This window comes from Callorhinchus milii, unplaced genomic scaffold (assembly GCF_018977255.1).
Source record: "Callorhinchus milii isolate IMCB2004 unplaced genomic scaffold, IMCB_Cmil_1.0 Scaffold8, whole genome shotgun sequence".
In the NCBI taxonomy this organism is placed as follows: Eukaryota; Metazoa; Chordata; class Chondrichthyes; order Chimaeriformes; family Callorhinchidae; genus Callorhinchus; species Callorhinchus milii.
The window spans coordinates 2,202,809-2,227,148 of record NW_024704749.1 but is presented as its reverse complement, the minus strand read 5'-3'; the positions used below and the strand labels follow the sequence as shown (position 1 = coordinate 2,227,148).

At 44.5% G+C, this 24,340-nt stretch overlaps 1 protein-coding gene across 1 annotated transcript; it reads right to left on the bottom strand.

Annotated features, from left to right (window-relative positions):
• Positions 1-391: 391 nt before the first annotated feature.
• ppm1f (protein phosphatase, Mg2+/Mn2+ dependent, 1F) lies at positions 392-22,526 on the bottom strand. Its single transcript, XM_007908733.2, has 7 exons — positions 22,165-22,526; positions 13,517-13,638; positions 8,575-8,774; positions 4,919-5,107; positions 3,419-3,562; positions 2,307-2,400; positions 392-1,061 (listed from the first exon to the last, which is right to left on the bottom strand). The coding sequence occupies exons 1-7, from the start codon at positions 22,368-22,370 to the stop codon at positions 715-717; spliced, it is 1,302 nt and encodes a 433-aa protein (XP_007906924.2). The 5' UTR covers positions 22,371-22,526; the 3' UTR covers positions 392-714.
• Positions 22,527-24,340: the final 1,814 nt, after the last annotated feature.

Here is a 24,340-nt window from a genome sequence, read left to right as displayed (position 1 = left end):
GTTCGGTAGCGTCCATTTTTCTAAATGGTATTGCTGAGGAAAGATTGTGTCACAGGAGGTAGTGAATGAGCTGTAGCACAAGCCATGCAATCTAGAGTTTGAAATTGCTGTCGTGCAGGAGTGTTTGTCGTGCCAAGCACAACAAATCACAGACCGCAAACAAAGACAGTAAGATCTTTTGCAAAACATTTCACTGTGGTGAAGCTTCTTCTTTGGTAATGCAATTGGAAATGTGTAACTTCTGCAATAGAAGGTTAGGTACAAAAATAAGAGTAATGCAACAAAACCATGTAAGTTGGGGGTGGGTATTTAAAGCCAATTTGACTCGGGAAGGATTCATCATTTTGGTAGAATACACGAATACTCTTCTGGTAGCCATCCATCTTTCTAAATGACGTTTCTTGCGTCCTCAAATACTGACTATTGCCACTCATCAATAAAGCTTATGCAGGTGTCTTTGGATTGAATGGTTGATAAAAAGATTAGTTTGGCAGATGCACCCCCAAGCTTGGCAAAACAATCCCACTGCTTAATTGACATCTCAACACAGAATACTCCACCCCCTCCAGTTCTTTGGTGTGATTTGTCTAAAAAAAAAACATTCTCCCTGAATGTAACACTGTTATCTGATCTCCAGTAAGTATCATCAGTTGGTCTGACCCTTTGCTCGCTGGTTATTGCCGACAGTTCAGAAGGAATTGTGGTGGAAATGTTTCAAAGTCCAGCTTGGAATAACCCACTAAGGTGATCTGCCTTCTCATGGCCTCTGTGACAGTCACTATCACGCCAAATGGCCACTGGTTCCCGCAGGAAGACCAGGATTACTGTGATATTATCCCTCGAGCCATTTTCTTTTGCCGCTTCTACAAGTTTTTTTGCAATTTCACTGCCATCACCTGCACTCTCCTGTAAGTGCTCTCGCACAAGGTCCACGACCTTAGAAGGTTCAACTGTATCAAAGAAGCCATCACAGCCAAGAACAATATAGTCCTCTGTGCCATCCAATGTGAATGAAGCACTGTCTGCATCCCCCGAAATGTAAGGTTTTTGATCAATGTCCCCTGGAAATCAAACAGGAAAATTGTCATGAGTTAGCACCACAAAAATAGGCAAAATCAGTTAAAAACATTTACAGTTTAAGTACAGTCCACAGTATCTGAAAATTGCAACTTCACTTTTGAACATTTTTATGTACTCCACACAGAGGACTTAGGATCTTTACACGTAGGATCTTTACCATCGATAGTTGATAAAGACCCTAACTGGAGAATACAGGCAATCTGCCGCTCAGTTCCCAGCAGAGGGCTACAGAACACACAAACATCGAAAATACAGAACTAATTTGATACAAAGAAATCTCAGTCAGAGAAATTATGAATTAAATAATAAATGATCATTACATTTGGTAGCACTTTTCACAACATCCTGGATATGCTTTATGGGGTACTGGAGGATGACTTCTATTTCAGAGTTGTGCTGTCTATACATAATCAATAGTACTCAATAGTAACCTGCACAGCTTCCCTGATGGCTCACTTGATAATCACAATCTTCTGACCCAGAGGCAACAGTGCTACCAACTGAGCCGGGCAGATGTCCAGCTCCACTTCCATCACCTCTCCTTTCAATATACACTTTATTGCAGGAATTTTCGCTAATATCAAACCCAGGTCAAAAGTGTGACACTCCATAATAATAATAATCCTTGCATTTGATATAGCGCTTTTCACGTCGGGAGGGCGTCCCAAAGCGCTTCACAGAACACACTGTAAAGTGAATTGATTGTATATTTGTGGGCGAACGCGGCAGCCAATTGCGCACAGCAATGTCCCACAAACAGTCGTAGATTGAAAATGACCAATTTATTATTGTTTTTGGTTTTGGAGGGATTATTATTAGGCTCTGTGTGGAGTAAGGAAACTTGCCCAAGGTTTCGCCCTCTGCCTGGAATTGAACTCAGGTCTCTCGCTTGCAAAGCGAATGCTCTAACCACTGAGTTACTGGACTCCACCATATCCATAGCTGGCAGAACATAGTGTTTACCCATTGAGATTTACTCAAAAATTACAAATAAAATCAAGTTTCACAAACTAACAGAGAAAAATTGCATTTTGTCTTCTAAATTAATTGAAATACAATATAAGTAAGGGACTTGGGCTAAATTCTAATCAAGAGTCATCTTCTAAAATATGGGAGGGCCGTCACATTCATTTGATCCTGTAGGATGGTCAATTGTTGTTTAGAATTAATCCTTTACATAAACTACAGATGCTATGTTCCTGCAGTGAGATCAGACCCATGCTTACCAATTGCTCTGGATACAGCAAGAGTCCCGTTCACCCGCCAACAATCCAGAAACGCCACACAACCACCAAGCTCTTTAATTCGCTGCTTCTCATCCTAAAACAAAAAATTTTAAACAAAGAAAAATAATTCCAACAAAATTCACTTAGAAACAGTTCAAGAATTCATCTGTCGTAATCAATCTATTGAAGACAGTAGGTGATGAGGGTTGCATGTTCACTGGGAGCACTTGAAATACATGAAACAGCACATCTATGCATCTCAACATCATCAGGTCTGAGACTCAGAAACATGCATGTGTTTTGTTTTGGGGGCAGAAAATATGGTTAAGATTGGTTACCCAGAGAAATAGAAATAATCAAAAGTATTTAATTATGCTTCAAAAAGATGATTCAAGTGTGTTTGCAATAAAGGACAGAGAGGTCTGTCTCTCCATACGAGATCTCTCTGTAACATAATACAGCATGCCTCGGTACCTTAGCATCTGCAATCTTGATGAAGGTGGAGAGTTGCAGTTTTTGAACAAGAGAGAAAGTGTCCCTAAAGGTAATCACGAATATAATAATAATAATAATAATAATCCTTGCATTTGATATAGCGCTTTTCACGTCAGGAGGACGTCCCAAAGCGCTTCACAGAACACACTGTAAAGTGAATTGACTGTATATTTGTGGGCGAACGCGGCAGCCAATTGCGCACAGCAATGTCCCACAAACAGTCGTAGATTGAAAATGACCAATTTATTATTGTTTTTTTTTTTTTTTTTTTTGGAGGGATTATTATTAGGCGTGTGGAGTAAGGAAACTTGCCCAAGGTTTCGCCCTGCCTGGAATTGAACTCAGGTCTCCCACTTGCAAAGCGAGTGCTCTAACCACTGAGCTACAGGACTCCACGCAAGTGCATACTGTGAATTCCAATCACATTAAATTATCAGGGTTTTTGTGCATCGCTGATCTGCACACAACTGCTAGAAAGCCTACTTTTTGTCCAGCTAATAACCTGTACATGAAGATCCAAATCAACTGTGGTCTATCCACATGCACCAGAGAAGTTAAATATGTTTAACCTTTGCCTCTTATGTTCACACAACATTTGCCTGTGATGGGTCACCTACCTCTCGCTCTGGCTTGTGTGGGTCCATAAGGGTCATGACCTCTCCCTTGCGCACCATCATCACCTGAGAGTCCCCCAGCCAAGCCACGTGCAGGGAATCACCAACCACTAAGGCGGAGACACCAGTTGTGCCACTGCGTAGCCTCTATGAAATACACAGAGAGCCAGTTAGAGAGATCTACAGCATTCGAAAACAGAAAGTTCCTGGATGGTGATTGTCTACAGAAAACAGTCACTACACTCTACAGTAATTCCTGTGAAGTGTTTTGAGACCTCCTCACAAAGTAATGGGTGCTATTTTGAATACAAGGATCATTATTATTAATATCTATTCCATATTGATAATCTTCATCACATACCCCCAGTAACTAATGCTAAGGTCTGGTCAGCCCATTTCTAGTCGAGCACACTCTAATCTACCAGGCAGGTTTCACAATAACAGCCTGATAACTCGAGCAACCTTTGTACTTTCCCACATTGTTTACAGTGACACTAAATTTAAAAAAGGTTAGTTTTGTACTTATAATCAAATACAGACCAGACATGCCTGCAGAATTATATTTTCTATTCTGTAGGGTTCCATTTTTGGGTTAATTTGGTATGTCACATTGTATAAATAGCTTCTCTTAATAAATATGGGGCAAATACAGAAAAGTAAACATACAAAATAGTTATATTGACTTCAGGGCCAGTTTTTTTTCAATGAGTGCTGCGTGTGTGTGAGTGTGCGTGGAGGGGAAGCAGCATGATGTTGGCTGATCTACCTGCTCTGGTAGAGTGGGAACACCTAGCGCGGCTTGGGTGGCAACCAGCAAGGTAGCAGTAGCTCACCACCTCTCTAAGGTGGTCTCTGGAGAGCTGATCTGCAGAGGGCTTTGCAAATAACAGGACGCATCAGCAGCCTCCAACCAAAGGGCCAGCTGGTCACCCAGAGAAGCTCCCTTTCACAGTGGAACAATCCAACCCCTTTCTCGGGAGCAAACAGTGGAAGTGTCCAGGGAAGGAATTACTGGCTCATATAAAAGGTATATTTTGGAAGTAAGCTGAGGAGTAGGTGGTGATATATGTCCCACCATCAGTGCTCTCTCTTACATGGATTTATTGTGTTAGTTATTAACTAAACATTAGGTTTTGGTTTAAACAATGTCGGTATTTAATTATCAGCCCCCAGGACCTGCTACAGGTGCTTTACTGAACAAAATATTGTGCACCTTCATGCGCACCAACATCCACAAAACCTTCCCTAAGGATCTATTATTGAGGAAATTCCTTCACTGCCCTATTCAGAAACCCACTGAGCCTGCAGCATTGTACAACAACAACTTACATTTATAGCACCTTCACACTCTGTCTCGGAGCCCTGACAGCGAAGCTTCTCTTCATCTACCATTTCCATGTTGATGCTGAATTGAGGATGAATCCCACCTGAAATGCTGTGCGATGGTAAGCCAGTTGGCATTATTCCTCCCTTCAAACCCAGTTTATAACCTATACAACTCACCTCTCTCTTCGCTCTCTGAAGGAACATCTCATCAGTTTGTTTGAAAGCCTTCCTCAACGCCTCAGCTGGCTGTGCCAGCAACAGTTCCTGACGTGCAAGCTTGACATGAAGATGTGTTGCAGCATAACCTGCTGCATCTACTCCACAATGTCCATCAAACACAGCGAAATAAGCTCTCTCTTCCTTATCCTTGGGAGAACAGAGGAAACAGCACAAGTTCAGTTTACTCATAGTAATAGGAACAGCAACTTGCATTTGTATAGCACCCTTCACGCAGGGTAGCGTCCCGGATCGCTGTCCCCATGTCCCGGGTCTGACGTGGAGCCAGAGGTAGAGGAATAGTTAGGTGACCATAAACATGGGCAAAAAGAAGGTTTTTAGGTGGGATTTGAAGGTGGGGAGGGAGGGGGCAGAAAGGAAGGAATTGGGAATATGATTTTTTCGTTTATTTTCCCTTATATTCATTAGTTCAGGGACATCTTAGATTTGCAACAGAAATTATTCCCAAGTACCAATCTACAGGGCACTTACTTACAACAAACCAAAGTGAATTGGTTTGTCGCTCAGGTAATCTATTTTTGTACTGCTAGATGTCTGAATTCTGCGTATTTAATTGCGCCTTTGTCTCCACGAGCGGCTTCTCCTCCAACCCCCACACTGTTCCGCACGGCGTTCCTCAGGGCTCTGTCTTTGGTTCCTTCCTTTTTAACATACATGCTCCCCCTTGGTGACATCATCCGGAGACATGGGAATCAAATTCCACATGTATGCGGATGACACCCAACTCTATCTCTCTGCCTCCACCCTTGACTCCAGGTTCACTGCTGTCCTGACAGAATGACTGTCAGACATCAAGTCCTGGATGAGAGCTAACTTTCTACAATTGAATATCTACAAGTCTGAGTCTCTCCTGATTGTCTCCCATCAGGGCCTCCACACCTTAGGCACTGACAGCATCACCATCCAAGGGTGCACACTCCACCTCACTGAGCTAGTTCAGAACCTTGGGGTCTTGTTTGACCCTCAACTGTCCTTTCTACCCCACATCTGTGCCATGTCCCGCTCTGCCTTCCCCCACCTCCAAAACATCGCCCGGCTCCACCACTGCCTCTCCCCTCAGGCCACTGAAACCCTCATCCACTCAATCATCGCATCCAGGCTTGATCCAGGCTAACTAACTACTAGTCAACCTTCCCAACTCTTCCCTCCACAAGCTGCAGATTATTCAGAACTCTGCAGCCTGTGTCCTCTCCAGCAACAAGCTCCATGACCCTATCACTGTGACCTGCTAATTCTATATAGACCACTCCGCTCAGTGGGCTCCGGCCTGCTCCACGTCCCCCCGACCCACACATCATTGGCAGTCAGGCCTTCAGCCTCTCTGCCCCTACCCTTTGGAACTCCATTCCACATTCCCTTTGCCTTGCCTCCTTCAAGACCCTCATCTTCGCCTAGATACTCCTACGACTACCCGCCACCCCTCCTGATCCCAACTCGGGTCCAAATCTCTGACAGTCGAGTGCCTTGGACATCCTCCCAACATGAAAGGCTCTATACAAATGTAATTTGTTGTTATTGAATCCAACAACTTGGTCGAAAAAAGTAGAAATCAGCAATTTACACCTTCATCTCACCCTAACTAATGGAATTAAATATTTTGTGCAGGTCTGCACAATTATCGATATAATAATCTATTTCCACAGTAATGAAGTTGTGCTGAGTCACATACTTTTCCAATAACTGATTTTCTTTCAGCCAAGAAAATATCGCAATGACCCCTAGTGGTGAAAGTGAAGCATTAAAAGGTATCTTCCTCGCCCATGTTCCATTTCTTTTGGTCAGTGGGTACAGGAGATGTGGAAACTCATCACCATGTTTGTTTCCAAACGAAAACAGAGTTCAGTGCATCCCTGCTATGCATGGATGTTCCCACACGTTGGAATGGAATGCTCTCTCTCGCTCTCTCCCCCTCGGAGACGCATCCTGTTTACTTAATACTGGAGAGTATTAGGCAAAGGCTGGCAAGAGCCAAAGGGTACTGCTGAAATTTAACCAGATAAACCCCGAATATATTACAAAATCAGAATAAAGCCTCCTCTTCATTTTTGTATGGCTGTTACATCAATGCTTGAGGTGATCAGCACCTTGGGACGTCCTCCCGACGTGAAAAGCGCTATACGAATGTAATTTTGTTGTTGTTGTTGAGAAGGAATAACGGGAGCCAAGCAGGAGACCCTCTGTTAACATTCAATTGGACAAAGTTAACTCATTCAGGAACTGGAATTGAGGGTGTAGGGAGAGATTGAATTGGGTGTCATCTGCACGAAGGATACAGCCCTGAGGAACGCTGCAGTGAAGGAGAAGCTGTTGGCAGATGCAAAATGGAGATGTTGGGATAGGTAAGAATAGAGGGAGTAAAAGGACAGAATCATGAAGATGGAGCTGAAAGGAAAGGTGTAGAGAAGGATAGCGTGGTTGACAGTGAAGGCGGTAGAAGGACAAGGTCAAGAGTTCATTAGAATGTACAGCACAGAAACAGGCCGTTCAGCCCACAACAACAACAACAACAACAAGATTCCATTTATAAAGCGCCTTTCACGTCAGGAGGACGTCCCAAGGCGCTGCACAGTTGGGTCATGACCCGAGCAGGGGGGAAATGGTCAGGGTGAGGGGAGGGAGGGAGCGAGGAGGGGGGAAATGGTCAGGGGAGGGGAGGGGAGGGAGGGAGCAAGGAGGGGGGAAATGGTCAGGGTGAGGGGAGGGAAGGGAGGGAGCGAGGAGGGGGTAGAGAGTCGAGAGGGGAGCTGAAGGCTCGGTCAAAGAGAAAGGTTTTGAGACCGGCCTTGAAGGAGGAAAGGGAGGAAGCGGCGAAGGCACTGGGGGATGGAGTTCCAGAGCCTCGGGGCTGAGAGGCTGAAGGCCCGACCACCGATGGTAGGGCGGTTGGGGTCTATGTCGGTGTTTATGCTCCACCTGAACCTCCTCCTGCCTTCCTCAGCTAAGACTTCAAGCATAACCTTCTATTCTTTTTTCCCCTCATGTACCGAGCTAGCTTTCCCTTAAATACCTCTATGCTAAGAAGGATGAGGAGGCAGAGAACAGGTGGAAAGAATGTCCAAGCAACTGTTGACTAATTTGTATTGCAGCAGTATTTTACCTGCAGCACATTTATCTTGGGTAGGATTCAAACCCTACATTGGAATTGCTTGACATGTTTTTAAGTTTCCTTTCTTTCCCCTGTCCTGGTCTGGTTCTCCCAACACCATATAAACAGCTACGAGACCAGACAATCGATCTATCAAGCATTGCCACTGTTGCGTGTGACCCAAACTTCAGATTCATTTTCTTCCTTTCAATGTTTTGTTCAATGGTTCAGTAAACCAAGAGAGTGTACCATATTGGAATTGGATATGCAATTTGTGCCCTAATATACTTGACAACTTGGCACAGTACGATGCTCTATCATGCCTACATTATTTGTGCCAATTATGAATCGGGAATAAATGTGTTTTTGGAATGTGAACATGTTCTCACTAGCAATTGATGGGCCCTTCCAGACAGACTTTAAGACTTTTGATCGAGGCCCTTCTAGATTTCCAAACTGGATTCAGGATCTTAGTGGTAGAAGATTTTTAAATTTTCAACAGTCGACTTACTGTAATGCCAAAAAGAGGGTCAAACTCAGACAGGACTACGTGTCGGTCCTCCATCTTCCTCCTTCCTCCGCGGATAGCGTGAACAGAAATCTTTAAGTAGCGTTTTGGTGTATACAGCAAAGGAGGTCGCTTCTTCCACTCACAGCAAACTTCGAAACACTTATTGAAGAATAATCGAGCCAGTGGTTCTTGCTGCAGCACTACAGAGAGAATAATCGAATTAGAGACCAAAGTCTAACAATGAGTTAAGCAAACTGCAGAAGCTTTAAAGGTGTCCTGTTGAAAATAGTGATCATAAAATAGAACAGTTTAAAATTTATTTTAAAGCAATATCAGAGCAAGATCATTCAGTTACATTTTGCTGCTTTCTCTTTCCGTCCAACTTAATTATTGAGAGGAACAAAAAGCAAATGGCACGGAAAGTAAACTTCAAACCTCCAATCAATCTTTGCTGCTAAATACAAACTAATTAAAATGGTTTATTCTCGGAATTGTTAAAATCAAATACAATATGCTGATCTCTGACATAATAGATGAGTCCGCACCATTTCAAAGGGCCAGATGCTCTCTTCATCCCTATAATGAAATGGGTACTAATTAACATTTAACTGACAGTAAACACACAATTGCACAATTGTTCTGTGAAGAAAAAAATCTTAAATTTAAGGTTGCTAAATGTAGACCTTAAATTAACTGGATGACATGAAGGCTTCTAGAAGGGCTGTGTCTCCAAGTGCACAACACTGCAATTCATAGATCAGCTCTTTTGAAGTGCAGTTCTGCCAGGAAACAGTAGATGTCTTCCTTACACTGCAAAGAACTATGTAGACCTTGGTTACTTTTTAGAAGAAAGTAAGCGGTTTCAGTACAGCAAAAGCATTCCGGGACTCTACCCTGCATGAAGGGCGCTATATGAATGCAAGTTTTTTTTTGTTTTAAAGCGCTTTATGAAGTTGCCCTATGTGAAAGGTGCTACATAAATGCAAGTTGTTCAAGTTTAAAGTATACCCATAGAAAAAAGAATGCAGACTGGTGTTAGAAAATATAGAATCCAAATTTGTAGAGCAGAATACTGCAAAAGTTGGATTGAAAGAGATAGAGATTTGTTATAGATAACATTATAATCTCAGACATTAGCACGTCAGGTTCTTCTTAAGAAAACGCTGGAAAGTCATGTTCAGATTGTCAATCAAATGCCTGGTATCATCTTAATGCCTGTCTTCTTGCTTCTACATTCGAACACAAAAACTAGTCAAATCTTTGAATTATTTTTTAAAAAATACATAAAATAAGACGATTTTAAAGGGATTAAATGTTTTCCCCTTTTCAGATTTTTTTTATTGCCTAAGCAGAGTTCCAAGAACATCAGTACTGCCCCCAAATTTGTGCCTGTTTCATTTCTAGATCAGTGATTATTTTGATAGTCACACTAGGACTGGTGTCTGAAATACACAGGCTGAGGAAGTGACATTTACTCAGGAACTGAATTGTAAACCAGGAAGTAACTTGTGAGTAGTCAGGGCCATTAAGCAGGGTGTGCCCAGGCGTTTCCCCCATTTACCAGTGCAGCTGCTGTGAGATTACTGCCAGGCAATTTATTTCACAATATCTTGAGACAACTGTCTCAAAATGGAGACAAAAGTCTATGGTCTTAAAACGAAAAAGATACAGTATTCTCAGTATTCTGTAACAAAGAAAAATGGGATTACTGATAAAGGGCGATTTAGAAAAAACAGGCAGCAATGGCGCAAACATTTTATTCTTGGGATATAATACATAGTTTGGGACATGACATGTCATGCGACTGCCAGGATGGTGGAAGGTGAACTGGATGGACCTTGGTCTTCTTTTGCCTAGCAAACTCTTATGTTCTTAAAGAGTGGAATGTTATCTTTAGTGTGGTTTCTATTCTTTGAATGCATTTCACATACGAATAAACTGACAAATAAATGGATGGAGCAATAATCAGCAATAATAATAATCTTTGCATTTGATATAGAGCCTTATCACATTGTTGAGACGTCTCAAAGCGCTTCACAGAATATACTATAAAGTGTAGTGACTGTGTGTTTTTATGGGCGAAACTCAAAAAGACTAATTTTCAACCAGAAGGCTGACATTGAATTGTGTTGTGCCACTGCTATCTGTTTTTCTAAGTTCCATTTTTCTATCTCTATCCTTAACATTTTTACTTCTTGGCTTCTTATCCAGTTAGATCCCTCATGAATTAATCACCAGCCTACTTAATAACCCCTACCATTGGTGGATGAACTCCATTGCAGAATCCCTCCACCTTGCCCCCTCCCTCCCCACTTTAAAAGCCTGCCATAAGACCTCTCTCTTCAACTGTGCTTTCGGTCATCTTCTTTCCCCCCCACCAGTTAAGCCCAGATGCCCAGTCAGCTGTGTGAAGTTCTTGGGAGACATCCTCCAGTCATGAAAGGTACTATATAAATATAAATTATTGTTGGTGGGGTTGACTGATTGATTCATTGAGAATCAGGAGCCACAGCAACTCTGTGGGAAGCAATTCCTTCTTACTATTTTCTAACAATACTATACATTTAACAAAGGTTAATGCTGAGAAAACAAATCTAACATATCTTTCTCTTCCCCTCCTCCCCAACACGCACCGTCCAGACTCACACATGCAATGGGGGGGGTGGGGGAAATCAAACAACGAGGCAAAGACAAATTAAAAAGTTAAGCTATTCCAAATTTAGAGAGGAGGGTAATAGAAATGCAGCTTTATTCACAGACTGAAATACATTCATTACGAAACTAGACTAAAGGCACATTTGACTAATGTTCTAACTCATTCATTTTGATATCTGTATTCACATGAGCTATGGTAAATTAATTATGAATCATAAAGGAGTGGATTGCCCTGCCTGGTGGGTGATTTGAGTTCCACTGTACAGTAAACTCACATAAGTCGTTTCAGATGGGGCCATAAGATTTAATATAACTTGCGTGAAGAATATAACTTGCGTGAATTACAGGTAAACTTGCACAAGTCGTATCATATGCGACTTATGCAAAGTTATAGAAACATAGGAACAGGAGGCGGCCATTCAGCCCTTCGAGCCTATTCTGCCATTTAATTAGATTATGGCTGATCTGTACCTCAACTAATCCTTTCAATTCCAATTTCCCGCTTTCTCCCCATATCCCTTAATATTCTGACCTACCAACAATCATCAACTTCACTCTTGAAGGTGTGGATGGATACAGCATCCACAGCCTTTTGGGGGAGAGAATTCCAGATTTCTACCCCCATTTGAGTGAAAAAATGCTTCTGATTTCACTCTTAAATGGTCTGGTTCCAATTTTAAGACTGTCCCCCCCTTGTTTGGATTCCACCACCAGAGGAAATAGCTTCTCTATCCACCCGATCAAATCCCGTTATCATCTTAAACACCTCAATCAAATCACCCCTCAGCCTTCTAAACTCAAGGGAATACAATCATAACTTAACCCTTTTAGGCGTGGTAACATTCTGAACCTGCGCTGCACCCACTCCAGGGCCAATATATCTTTCCTGAGGCGTGATGTCCAAAAGTGAACACAGTCTCCAGATGGGGCTGACTAACGCTCTATACAGCTGAAGCATCATTTCTGTAATCCAGGCCCATGTTATGCATAAATCAGATTTTATATGACTAACACATAACAAATACAGTAAATAAGTACCTTGTTTACCTCGCGTGTTTCAAAGGAGTACATTGTGGTGATAAGTCAAGACTTGCTTCCCACGATTGTTTCAAAGAGGACACAATTTTACCAATTTTTGACTCATACTGGGATACAGCTCAGTGAGTACCAGCAGCCCATCAGTAGTTTTCCAAATGTCCAAATGTATGTGCGAGTCTCAAAGGCAAGTCTTAGCAAAGGATTTCATAATCGAGACTGATCCTCTCCTCACCTAAATTCTACATGTGTGCACTTCCAGTAAGCATTGCTGGATGCAAGTGGAAATAACTTGTGTTTTTCCTCTTAACTGAAATAGGCTTTATAAGTAGGGGTATAGAATACAAAAGTCAGGAAGTTATGATGAACATTTATAAAACACTGGTTAGTCCTCAGCTAGAGACTGTGTTCAGTTCTGGGCACCACACTTCAGGAAGGATGTCAAGGCATTGAGAGGGTGCAAAGATTACCAGGATGGTACCAGGAATGAGGGACTTCAGTTATCAGGAAGGCAGAGAACCTTGGATTATTTTCCTTGGAGCAGATAAGGTTAAGAGGAGACTTAATCGAAGTTTTCAAAGTAATGAGGGGATTCGATAGGGTGAACAAGGAGAAACTATTTCCACTGGCGGGTGGGCAGGTAATCCGAGGACACCGATTTAAAATAGTTGTTAAATAAACAGAGGGGAGGTGAGGAGAATTTTTTTTTTTTTTACAGTTATCTGGAATGCATTGCCTGAAAAGGTGGTGGAAGCCGATTCGATAACAACTTTTAAGAGAAGTAGATAATTATTTGGCGAGGACAAGTTTGCAGAGCTATGGGAAGGGAGCGGAGGAGTGGGATTGAATTGGATAGCTCTTTTCAAAGAGCCAGAACAGACACGATGGGCTGAAGGCCTCCTTCCGTGCTGTATAATTCTATGATTCTAGGTCATTGAAGCCAATGATCCTGGGATCTTCCTGGTGTAGCAAGACTCAGCTATTGACCTAAATGATCAGGGAGCAACTAAGCAAATAGTTCAAATCATGAACTATTTGGACACCCACAGACTGGTTAAATTATAATATGTGTGATACAAACTTATTTTGATCTGAACTCTAATTGATTGTGAACTCTAATTTAGATTCCAAATTCTAGCAATTGAATAACTTTCAATTGTTTAGGCCAGGGACAGCCAGACAGGCACTAGGCCAGGGAGAGGTAAGCCAGAAGCAATCCATATACAGTAAAACAATGCAAACAAATACCTACAGACAATCGCCTCTTCATCATGTTGAGATTCTCCTTTCCTTCTAAATACGGAGAGATCAAACTGTAGCACCTGAGCAATAGTGGCTTGGATTAAAGCTGCAGCAAGGACTGGTGGCACATTTCTGCAGGAGAAATAAAAGACTGCATAAATATTATGTGGAATCAATCATTTATTTTTTACGTTTACATTCAAGGCTAACAATATGGGGGGGAACATTATTGAAGGTGAAGTTCTTCAGATGAGATGCTAAACCAAGGGTTCCACCTATCTATTTAGGTGGATGTTAATAATGCTACAATATTTGAAAATTGAAGGGCATTTTCCCCACTATCCTGGCCAAACATCTTCCAGATAAATTAGTTATTCACATAATGGCTGTTTTTTCAGACCCTGCTATGTGTAACATGACTTCCACATTTGTCATTGCACTTTAAGACAGTCAACGTTATAGGTGCTATATCAAATGCAAGGATTATTGTAAACAGATATTCATTGCAATAGCTTCGTCAGCCACATAGAAGGTAGTTTATGAATGTCAACAGAGAGAACATGAAGTTACACATTTTGGAGGTAAGAAATAAGGAAGAAATGTGAAGAAATTAGAATGACAGATCTACCAAGATATTTTTGGCTCGAAGGCAAGTACGTCTATTTGGCTCATAGCTGGCATGTCCATATGCCGAAGCCCCTCATATAAGGACCTGGATCGAGCAGCTGGTGCTGAGTAGACTTGAATTCACATGGAATTCACTTGAACTTCTGGAATGTTAAGGTGGTTTGCACTTCACAAGTTATCCCGTAAAGGGCCTCCTACCACGCTTTAGGCAGATATCTGTCGAATGGCTGATAAGAAAATTCTGAGGTTTGGAACAACAGCTGCTGTAAGGTGTTACCAGGAGTTCATGATCACGTTCATATATCTTTGGGTTGGAATTGATCTTGATTGATATGCAGAGAGATAAGCAGTTGCTGTTGCTGCTTAACCTCCAACTGGTTAAACCATCAATGGATAGGAATGTGTCCAAGCTATGAGGAAGAAAATGGTAGCAATGTTCTCATGCCTTCCTGATAACTTGTGCTGCTCACCACAAAGCAATCAGGGACTTCTTAGTACCTACCATCCACCTAATGATACCCAAACCTGCACTGAGCAGATGTCAAATAACAAACTAGTCTCCGGGGGCGGACGGGGGAGAGAAGGGAGGAAAGAGGATAAGGTGGGGTCTCCATGGAACTGAACTGGCTCTAAGGTGTTCGGCAATGGAAGTCAGAATGCAGTCAATCCTTTGTGGCAGTCTCGGCAGTCTGAGCCCTGAACTGGATCTACAGGGAGAACTATGTGATTTTAGCTGGTTAAACTCCAACAGTAGCATAATGAACATTGTGGGGTGCCCAAGCCTTGGCTCTTCCAATCTGCACCTAATACTCTCTGGAATTAAGTAAGCAGAGTGTGTGTGTGTTCAAGGAGGGAGTGCACATTCCATTCCAGACATTGGAATTTCCATCTGTTGATGGCATTTACATAATTCGGGGTTTTAGTCAGACACCCAACTAACCAAAACAAATTCACTAGAAAAGCTAAAGAATTCACTTTTGGTACTTTGGTTATATCTGGGTGTATGGCAGAGCTTCTTTATCGCCCTCTCCCTCCCAAACAGATTTGTAAAACACAGTAAGCTGATTGGAATCTTGCAAGTGTAAACGTGCCACAATCAACTGAAACTGGGTGTAAAATATTAATTAAATTTCATATAAAATTAATTGGTGGTGAAGAATCCAATTACAGTTGTTAAAGGTTAAGCTTATTGCAATTTGGCATTACCACCCATGCAGGCAACCATCTGCACAACCTTGTGGAAGTTGCAAATATTAAATGATTTTACTCAATCAAAACCATGGTGAGGGCGTTACAGTGCCAGGAACTGTCAACTTGCGTAGGAGGTGTCCTTCTTAAGCTGTCTTAATAATAGGATTGTATCTGAGGCACTCACCATCAGTGTTGCAGAGTGCAATTGTGATACAGATTTACAAGAGGATTGACCATGTACACAGTACACTCCCATGAAGATGTTAGATGTTGATGACATGATAAGGCACTCTATCAAACACAAAGATACTATTTACAGGCTGGAATCCATTCTTGTAAAGAGTCTATGAGGAAGGTCGGAGCTTTATGTGAGATCACAGAAAATTGTAAACCTGAGGGGGAAACTAACCTACGTTACTTTTGGTTTCCAAATGGCTTTCGACCTAATGCCTTATTAAGCCCTCATGATGAAGCTGGAAGCTATACGTGTCCAAATCTTTGATTTTAACTAGGATATATATGCCAACTCCAAGATCTGCGTGACAACAACAACTTGCGCCCTTCATGCAGGATAGCATCCCTGATCGCTTGACAGTGGCAGAGTTTAACCCCAAGCCAGGGGAAAGGGAGGGGGAGGTGACCGTAAGCACGATCAAAAAGCAAGGTCTTTTGGCGGGATTTGAAAGTGGGGAGGGAGGGGGCAAGGGGGTGGGATTGAGGGGAGAGTTCCAGAGTGTAGTGGCTGAAGGCATAGCCACCGATGGTGGAGTACAGGGGATAAACAGAAGGCTGGAGCCAGCCGAGTGGAGGCAGCCGGTGGTGGAGTGGGGGGGGGGTAAGCAAATCGGATGGGTAGGGAGTGTGAGGACAAGAAGGGATTTGAAAATGAGTGAGAGGATCCTGAAATCGATCCGTTCAGTATATTGGGACTCAGTGGAGACTGGTGTGATGTGGGCACAGAGCTTTGTGTGGGTGAGAATCCCGGCGGCAGAGTTCTCAATTAGTTGAATTTTGTGTATGGTGGAGCTGGGGAGACCAGCAAGGAGGGCATTAGAATAGTCCATCAAATAGCTGTTAAGAAAACTCCTATCTCCAGGACCTTGGTAATTACCTTGATTGGCATGCAGAAAGATAAACAACAACGACGACAACAAAATTACATTTGTATAACATCTTTCACATCGGGAGGACATCCCAAGGCGCTGGACAGTCAGTTTTTGTATCCGAGCTGGGGATCATGATTAGGAGGGTGGAGGGCAGGTGGGGGGACGGAGGATAATCGAAAGCACGGTCGAAGAGGGTCTTGAGATGGGTCTTGAAGGAGGCAAGGGAGGGGGTGAGGCTTAGGAGCTGCGGGATTGAGTTCCAGAAGGTAGGGGCAGAGTGACTGAAGACTCGCTCGCCAATAGTGGGGTGAGCAAGGCGGGGGACATGAATCAGGCCGGGGACTTGGTCTTGTTGATGTTCAACTGAAGGAAGTTAGCTCTCACCCAGGACTTGATGTCTGACAGACATTTCATCAGCTTATAGTGATGATGAGAGAGTAGTGGGAGACAGGTACAAAGGTGTGGAGGGAGGGATTGGTAGGGGCCAGAGTGTGAGGGGGAGATAGGGAGGGGATAGTAGACGGAAGGGCAGAGGCAGCTGAGTGCATCCCCTCAACTTTGGTTTTGAGGAAGTCCAGCATCGCCTTGCAGTTGGCATTGGAGATGAGAATGGGCGAGGCATGAGATGGTGGGTGGAGGAGTCACTTGGTGACCTGCTGCTGCAGCACCATATTGGCAGGAATGCTCACTGAGTTGTACTGCTACTAAAAGGCATGCGTGGAATACCTAGTACCTACTATCCACCTAGTGAGGGCTCAAACCTGCATTTGTCAAATGTCCAATGAACAACTAGCTGGACAAGTGGTACGAAGCTTGACAGTGTTTGCAATGGAACCTATGCAGTTTTAGTCGGTTGAAATCCAGCAGTACCCCAGCAGTACCATTTGGCACTCGCTTAAGACATTGTGAAATGACAGCAAAAATGTTCTTTGTGACCCAATCTAGCCCAGGCTCTAGGGATCAATACCTCCTGAGAGGAAACCTGGCAGCTTATCTGTATGAAATCCAAAAATCAGACATTTGAGTGGCATCGGGGTTTGTATTCAGACATGGTGTGCATTGATTCATTTTAACCTCTGGTAACAATAATTAACAAAAAAATTACTGAGTACTGCTCACATTTTAGAAATTTCCAACCCACTCAAAAAACATCTTTCTCGCTCAAAATTTTAAAAATTCACAACCCTAATTTTATTATTAGCAACAAACTGATCTTGAACATTTTTGTACAAACAAGATTGTAATGTAATTACCAGGCAGATGGTGCATAGAATGAGGAGAGGGCCTACCCTTCTCCGCAACATTCTATGATATAACCTCTCTCCCATCTTCCTTAATGTGTGTAATCCCAGAGATCTTGCATTGCTGGAATTCCTCACATTCTAAAGCCTCTCCTGGCAGAGGAACACAGAGAGCCAGTAGGGAAATCAGTTATGTTTCTCATGTTGTCACACTGAATTAACTACGTACTGCCTTGGGTATAATTTTGAAATACACAGTAGGTTAATCAGTACCTAAAAGAGATCCCATGTATTGACATTTCAACAGCAACAATTTATATGGTACCACATCAGGAGGACATCTCAAAGTGCTTCACACAGTGGACTAGGAGCCTGAGTTTGGGGGGTGGAGGCTGTTTGATATTTCCAACACCTTCTTGATTGGCTTGCGCCAGCTCCTCCATACTGGCAGCATCAGCATCCATAGATGCAGCAACAACAAAATTACATTTGTAAAGTGCCTTTCATGTCGAAAGGACAGGCAGAGTTAGGGACCCGAGCTGGGGGTAGGGGTAGGGGAGGGTGGAGAGCAGAGATCGAAAGAATGGTCGAAGAGGAGGGTCTTGAGATGGGTCTTGAAGGTGGCGAGGGAGGGGGTGAGGCGGAGGGATTGCGGGATGGAGTTCCAGGGGGTGGGGGCAGAGTGGTGGAAGGCCCGCCCACCAATAGTGGGGAGAGCAAGGCAGGGGACGTGAAGCAGGTCGGAGCCCACTGAACAGAGGGAGTGAACAGGGTAGTAGGGGGTTAGGAGGTCGGAGAGGACTTTGAAGGTGAGGACCAGGATCTTGAACTGAATCCTCTGTGTGATGAGAAGTCAGTGGAGTTGGGCAAAGATGGGGGTGATAGGGTCGCAGAGCCTAGTGCGGGAGAGGACAATAAAGTTGCAAATATTGTGCTTATGTGCAGCAAAGGATCAAAGCCCAGTGACAAAATTTGCTTATCAGAAATAGTCATCGACTAATGCTGGAATAGAATAGCCTAAAGCCATGGAGACCATTAACCTAGCTGAGAATTGTTTACTCCATGACCCCGCTGGTTCAGTTGGTAGCATACTTATCCTGAGTCAGAAGGTCATGGGTTTTAAATCCCAGATCTGAGCTCACTCAGGATAAGTGCTGGGGGAGCACTACGTTGTCAGAAATGCTGTCCATAAAATCAGATCAGATGTTACACTGATCCAGTTTATGTGTTCAAGTGAACAAAGACCCCGTAGCACTATTCAAAAGAGACTTTCTACCGCGTTCTAGTCAACAATCCCCAGATAAAAATTGGCCATTCACCTCGTGATTGTGTGTGGCGTGCTGTGCACAAATTGGCTGCTGGGCAGACAAAGGATGTCAGGACAAACATAAAAGTTCAGAGCAAAAGCTCTGATTTGCTCATTGACATCTGAGTAAAATATGCACATGAGACTCTGAATACAGTATCAGAAAGACACCAGTAAGATCAAATTGTTTGTTTCTTGCTTAAATGCAACATGCAAGGTTTTTCAGGCTTGCAGAGTGTCCAGGCAATTATTTTGTGAACTACTTATTACATATTACAATATACCGATGTACGTTTATTGAGACATTTTATGTGGCGAATAATAGCAGTGTCATACAACACAAGCTGTGGAAGTGTAAGGTTAAAAGCACATGAGGAAACGGAAATGGCAACAAAAGAATCATTTCATAACAGGAAGTTCATTTCCCTTTTTTACACAACATGAGAGAACAGGCAAAACTAAATGAAGAAAGCAGCCAGGTCAACCATCTTGGGCAAGTTTCCTTACTTCACACGCCTCTGTTTACCAAGCAGTAAGGAGGAACCCGGTTGTCAGTCGATTGGTGGATCGCTTTTCCGGGGTAATAATCCCTTCAAAAAATAATAATAATTTGGTCACTCAATCCATGACTGTTTATGGGATACTGTGTGCGCAATTGACTGCCACGTTTCACCCACAAAATATACAGTCAATTCACTTCACAGTATATGCTGTGAAACTCTTCGAAGATATAAGGCACTATACAAGTGCAAGGATTATTATTATTATTATCTTGATCCACATCAGCAACCTCTATTTTTCAATTCTTTATCCCTCACTGGAAATATAGCAACAACTGGAGTTTTACAAAAGTTAAATCTGAAATACTTAGCTGCTTTAGAACTTTTAAATTATGCCAATTTAAGGCCTGCATGGTTGGCTTTTGGCTGCCACATTATCTAGTAATTGGATTAAGTTCATACTCAACATTAATCACAAGGCTCCCATCACTTCCTGTGTGATATACAAAGAAGGCGAGTGGGGATAGATTACAAACAGAGCAAAAATATTTTTTGTCCGATCCTAAAGATAGCAAGAATGAACCATCCACAAACCATTCTCTTCTTGGAAACAGGTTTTCTAGTACTCTGGGACATGAGTCACAAAAATCTGATGGAACATGCACTCAAATTTGGGCTCATCCTCATTCTTTGTCATGAGGTGAGATGACTCTAGAACAGAATCTTTGGTGCCATCTGCTGGGAACGGGCAACTTCAAACTAACGAAAAGCATAGATAAGATAGGCAAGGCTAGATACATTGTTTACAATAGATCATTTTCAAGTCAAATCTGCTTTCAGAAATTCCCGCTTAGAAAAATAATAATTCTTGCGCCTTATCACATCTTCGAGACGTCTCAAGATGCTTCACAGAATATACTGTAAAGTAAATCGACTGCACATTTTGTGGGCAAAATACGGCAGCCAATTGAATAGAGCAGTGCCCCACAAACAGTCGTGGATTGAATGATCAAATTATTTTTTAAACTGATTATTACCCCTGAGAAGCGATACACCAAACATAATAACCGGGTTCCTACTTACTGCGAGACACACGGGAAACTTGCCTAAATTTTCATCTTGCCCAGGAACCGAACCCGAGTCCTCTTGCTTGTGAGTGCTTTAACCAATACGCTACAGGACTCCTAAAACCAGGTGCAAAAAGGCACCTAAAAGAAAGTTCCCCTTCTACAAGTATTCGGCATGGACTACTCAGCAGTGAAGGCTGCGTTGAGTTGCAGACAAAGAAAATGATAGGGAAGGTACGACAAAATAAACACCTGTCATCCAGGGAATACCTGTAACCAGATCTAAACATTCAGAAGTGTTGTTTAAGACAAACAATTCTAAGTACCCCTCTCTCTCTCGTTAACCTTGGAGCAACAACAGAGCCGTAACATGTTAGTTACCCTTTTCGCTGAGCTCATTTGATCTAGTTTACTCTACCAACTTCACTACTGTTAATACCGCAAAGCCCAAACCATAAGAGGTTGGGTGGTCTGAACATAAAAAGCTCTGTACCTTTGAAAGGATTTTGCAACTTCTCACTGTTCCCATTTGCCAGATGTTGACAGCTCTCCCCCCCACATTAATTGCCCCATGGGAGTTTTAATGATGTTTTATACTACAGTAAAAATACTACTGTTCATAACCACCTGATTCAGTGTACAGAAATGCACAAGAAACTTGGCACTCGCTCTGACCAGGTTTAGTGAATTTCAGAAAGAAAATTAGGCTGGAATAACGATTAAGAAAATTCCAAATGTGATTCAGTGCCTTTTTAATGGATAAATGTTAATGTGATCCAGGAAAAGATTCAGTAATTCTTAATATACTTTGATCCACGACTGGTTGTGGGACACTGTGGTGCGTAATTGGCTGCTGCGTTTCGCCCACAAATACAGTCAATTCTCCTTACAATACGTTCTGTGAAGACGCGATAAGGCGCGACATCAAATGCAAGGGTTACTATCATAGTCTTTACACAATTTAACATAATAATAATCCTTGCGTTTGATATAGCGCTTATCACGTCTTCGAGATGCTTCAAAGCACTTCACTGGATAATAATAATAATAATCCTTGCATTTGATATAGCGCTTATCACGTCTTCGAGACGTCCCAAAGCGCTTCACAGAATATACTGTAAAGTGAATTGACTGTATATTTTGTGGGTGTAACGCAGCAGCCGATTGCGCACAGCAGCGTCCCCACAAACAGTCGTGGATCGAGCGACCGCATCACTTTTTTTCAATAGAAGGATTATTATTCCCGGGAAAAGCGATCCGCCAATCGACTAACAACCGGGTTCCCACCTACGGCCGAGTCAGGAGAGGGGTATACTTACGGTGTGTGAAGTGGAGCGAGTATGATGACAAAGTGACGGTGTATTTTGTGGGCCAAACGCGTACACAGCAGCGTCCCCTACACACAGTGGTGGATTGAGCTGACCAGATTATTATTATTATTATTTTTATTTTTGAAGGGATTATTGAAGGAACCTGCCCAAAGACTCCAGCTTACCAGTCACCCTCACACACACTCACCCTCACACACACACGAGTGTGTTCACGAACAGCCCTGTTATGCAGACAGTGTCTCTCGCTGTCTCGCCCTCCCTGACTGACTGACTAACTGACTTGACTTACCGCTCCAGCAGCAGCTTGAGCCCGGCCTGGATGCACTCCCCCTCCACCTCCTCCCGGCTCAGCCCGGCGCTCCGCCGGCAGGGCTCGGGCAACGGATCCTCGGGGCCCAGGGCACCTTTGAATTCCTTCAGAATGGAGCCCAGGACCCGCCGCACCTCGTGCTCCTCGGGCGCCACCGTCTCACTCTTGGTTGGCGGTGCGGCCATCGTCGTCTCATCCCCTCCTCTCGCTCGCGCGCGCGCGCGCTCTCTCTCTCTCTGACTGACTGACCGTTGGTCGCGTGCCGCTCGGCTGAGGTCAGGTGGGCTCCGCTCCACGCGCGGGACTGGCGCTGCCCCCCCCAGAGAGGAGCTCGAGCTGTCAGTGACCCGGAGGGGCGGGAGTGACTGCGCAGGCGCCACCCTGGACCCGCCCCCCCTCCCCCCGGATCACGTGACCGACTTCCTCTCGCGCTCCCCAACACGTACGCGTACAGCGCACGCACAGCGCATCCCTTGCTCCCCCCCCCCACCGAGCGCCCAGACCCCGCCTCGCTCGCTCGCTCGCTCCCCGTTGGCTGAGGGCGAGTATTTCTCTTCTCGTTCCTCACAAACAAACAGACAGACAGACGACCGAACCCGGCGGCTGCGAAGCTTCACCCGTCACTTTCATTGATTTCCCACCGTGAGTTCAGTCGGTGACCTCCTTGGCAACAAGTCCCTTGCGCGCACCTCCCCATAGAGGTTACACTGGGGGTGGGGTGGGTGGGGGGTGCTGCCTCCTCGTGGCCCGATGCAGGTACTGCCACCCGCAGCACCCGATAACCGCACCAGTCACCCCCGGGATCCCTGCAGACCCCACTGTGCTGCTGCCCCGGTACCCCACCTGGTGCCCACCCACTCCCCACCCACTCAGCTCACACTTTTTTTTTTGAAAAAAAAATCATAAACGGGTCCAGAGTTCGGAAGCGGCGCTCGCGGCGCTCCTGCGGTCTGACTCCGGGCATTTGGTCCTCGGCGATACTTGAGCTTCGCGGCTCGGAGCCGTCTCGCAGCACTTCCCCAGGACAACAACAACAACAACAAGATTCCATTTATAAAGCGTCTTTCACGTCCTGTCCCAAGGCGCTGCACAGTTGGGTCATGACCCGAGCATTGGGGAAATGGTGAGGGGAGGGAAGGGAGGGAGCGAGGAGGGGGGAAATGGTGAGGGGAGGGAAGGGAGGGAGCGAGGAGGGGGAAATGGTGAGGGAGGGAAGGGAGGGAGCGAGGAGGGGGGAAATGGTGAGGGGAGGGAAGGGAGGGAGCGAGGAAGGGGGAAATGGTGAGGGGAGGGAAGGGAGGGAGCGAGGAGGGGGAAATGGTGAGGGGAGGGAAGGGAGGGAGCGAGGAGGGGGGAAATGGTGAGGGGAGCGAAGGGAGGGAGCGAGGAGGGGGGAAATGGTCAGGGGGAGGGAAGGGAGGGAGCGAGGACGGGGAAATGGTCAGGGTGAGGGGAGGGAAGGGAGGGAGCGAGGAGGGGGGAAATGGTCAGGGTGAGGGGAGCGAAGGGAGGGAGCGAGGAGGGGGGAAATGGTCAGGGTGAGGGGAGCGAAGGGAGGGAGCGAGGAGGGGGGAAATGGTCAGGGTGAGGGGAGCGAAGGGAGGGAGCGAGGAGGGGGGAAATGGTGAGGGGAGGGAAGGGAGGGAGCGAGGAGGGGGGAAATGGTCAGGGGGAGGGGAGGGAAGGGAGGGAGCGAGGAGGGGGGAAATGGTCAGGGTGAGGGGAGGGAGCGAGGAGGGGGAAGAGAGTCGAGAGGGGAGCTGAAGGCTCGGTCAAAGAGAACCGTGCACTGACCATATATTTCGGGGGCGAAACACGGCGGTGAGTTGTGCACAGGAGTGTCCCACAAACCACAGTGTGATACTAAGCTCAGAAAAATAGTAAGGAGTGAGGATAGTCGCATGCCAGAGGTCATAGGCGGGTGACGCGGGAAGACACGGGGCAGGTGGTCTAATGTGGAGAAGGGTAAAGTCATGCATTTTGGGAGGAGAATGAGGAGCGGCGATATAAGCCGATGGTACAGTGGTAAAGGGGGTGAAAGAACAGAGAGACCTGAGGGGTCATATAAGTAAAGCTTTGAAGGTGGTGGACAGGCAGATAAAGCTGTTAAAAAAGCCTACAAGATACTGGGCTTTATAAATAGGGGCATAGAATA

What these genes read in the sequence shown, in the direction of transcription:
- ppm1f (XM_007908733.2), bottom strand. Translation starts at nt 22,370, where the DNA reads ATGGCCGCACCGCCAACCAAGAGTGAGACGGTGGCGCCCGAGGAGCAC. An exon ending in ACCCTCTTTTTGGCATTACA is followed by an intron (nt 5,108 to 8,574) that starts GTAAGTCGACTG and finishes TGTTCTCCCAAG; the next exon opens with GATAAGGAAGAGAGAGCTTA. An exon ending in CACACAAGCCAGAGCGAGAG is followed by an intron (nt 2,401 to 3,418) that starts GTAGGTGACCCA and finishes TTTTTGTTTTAG; the next exon opens with GATGAGAAGCAGCGAATTAA.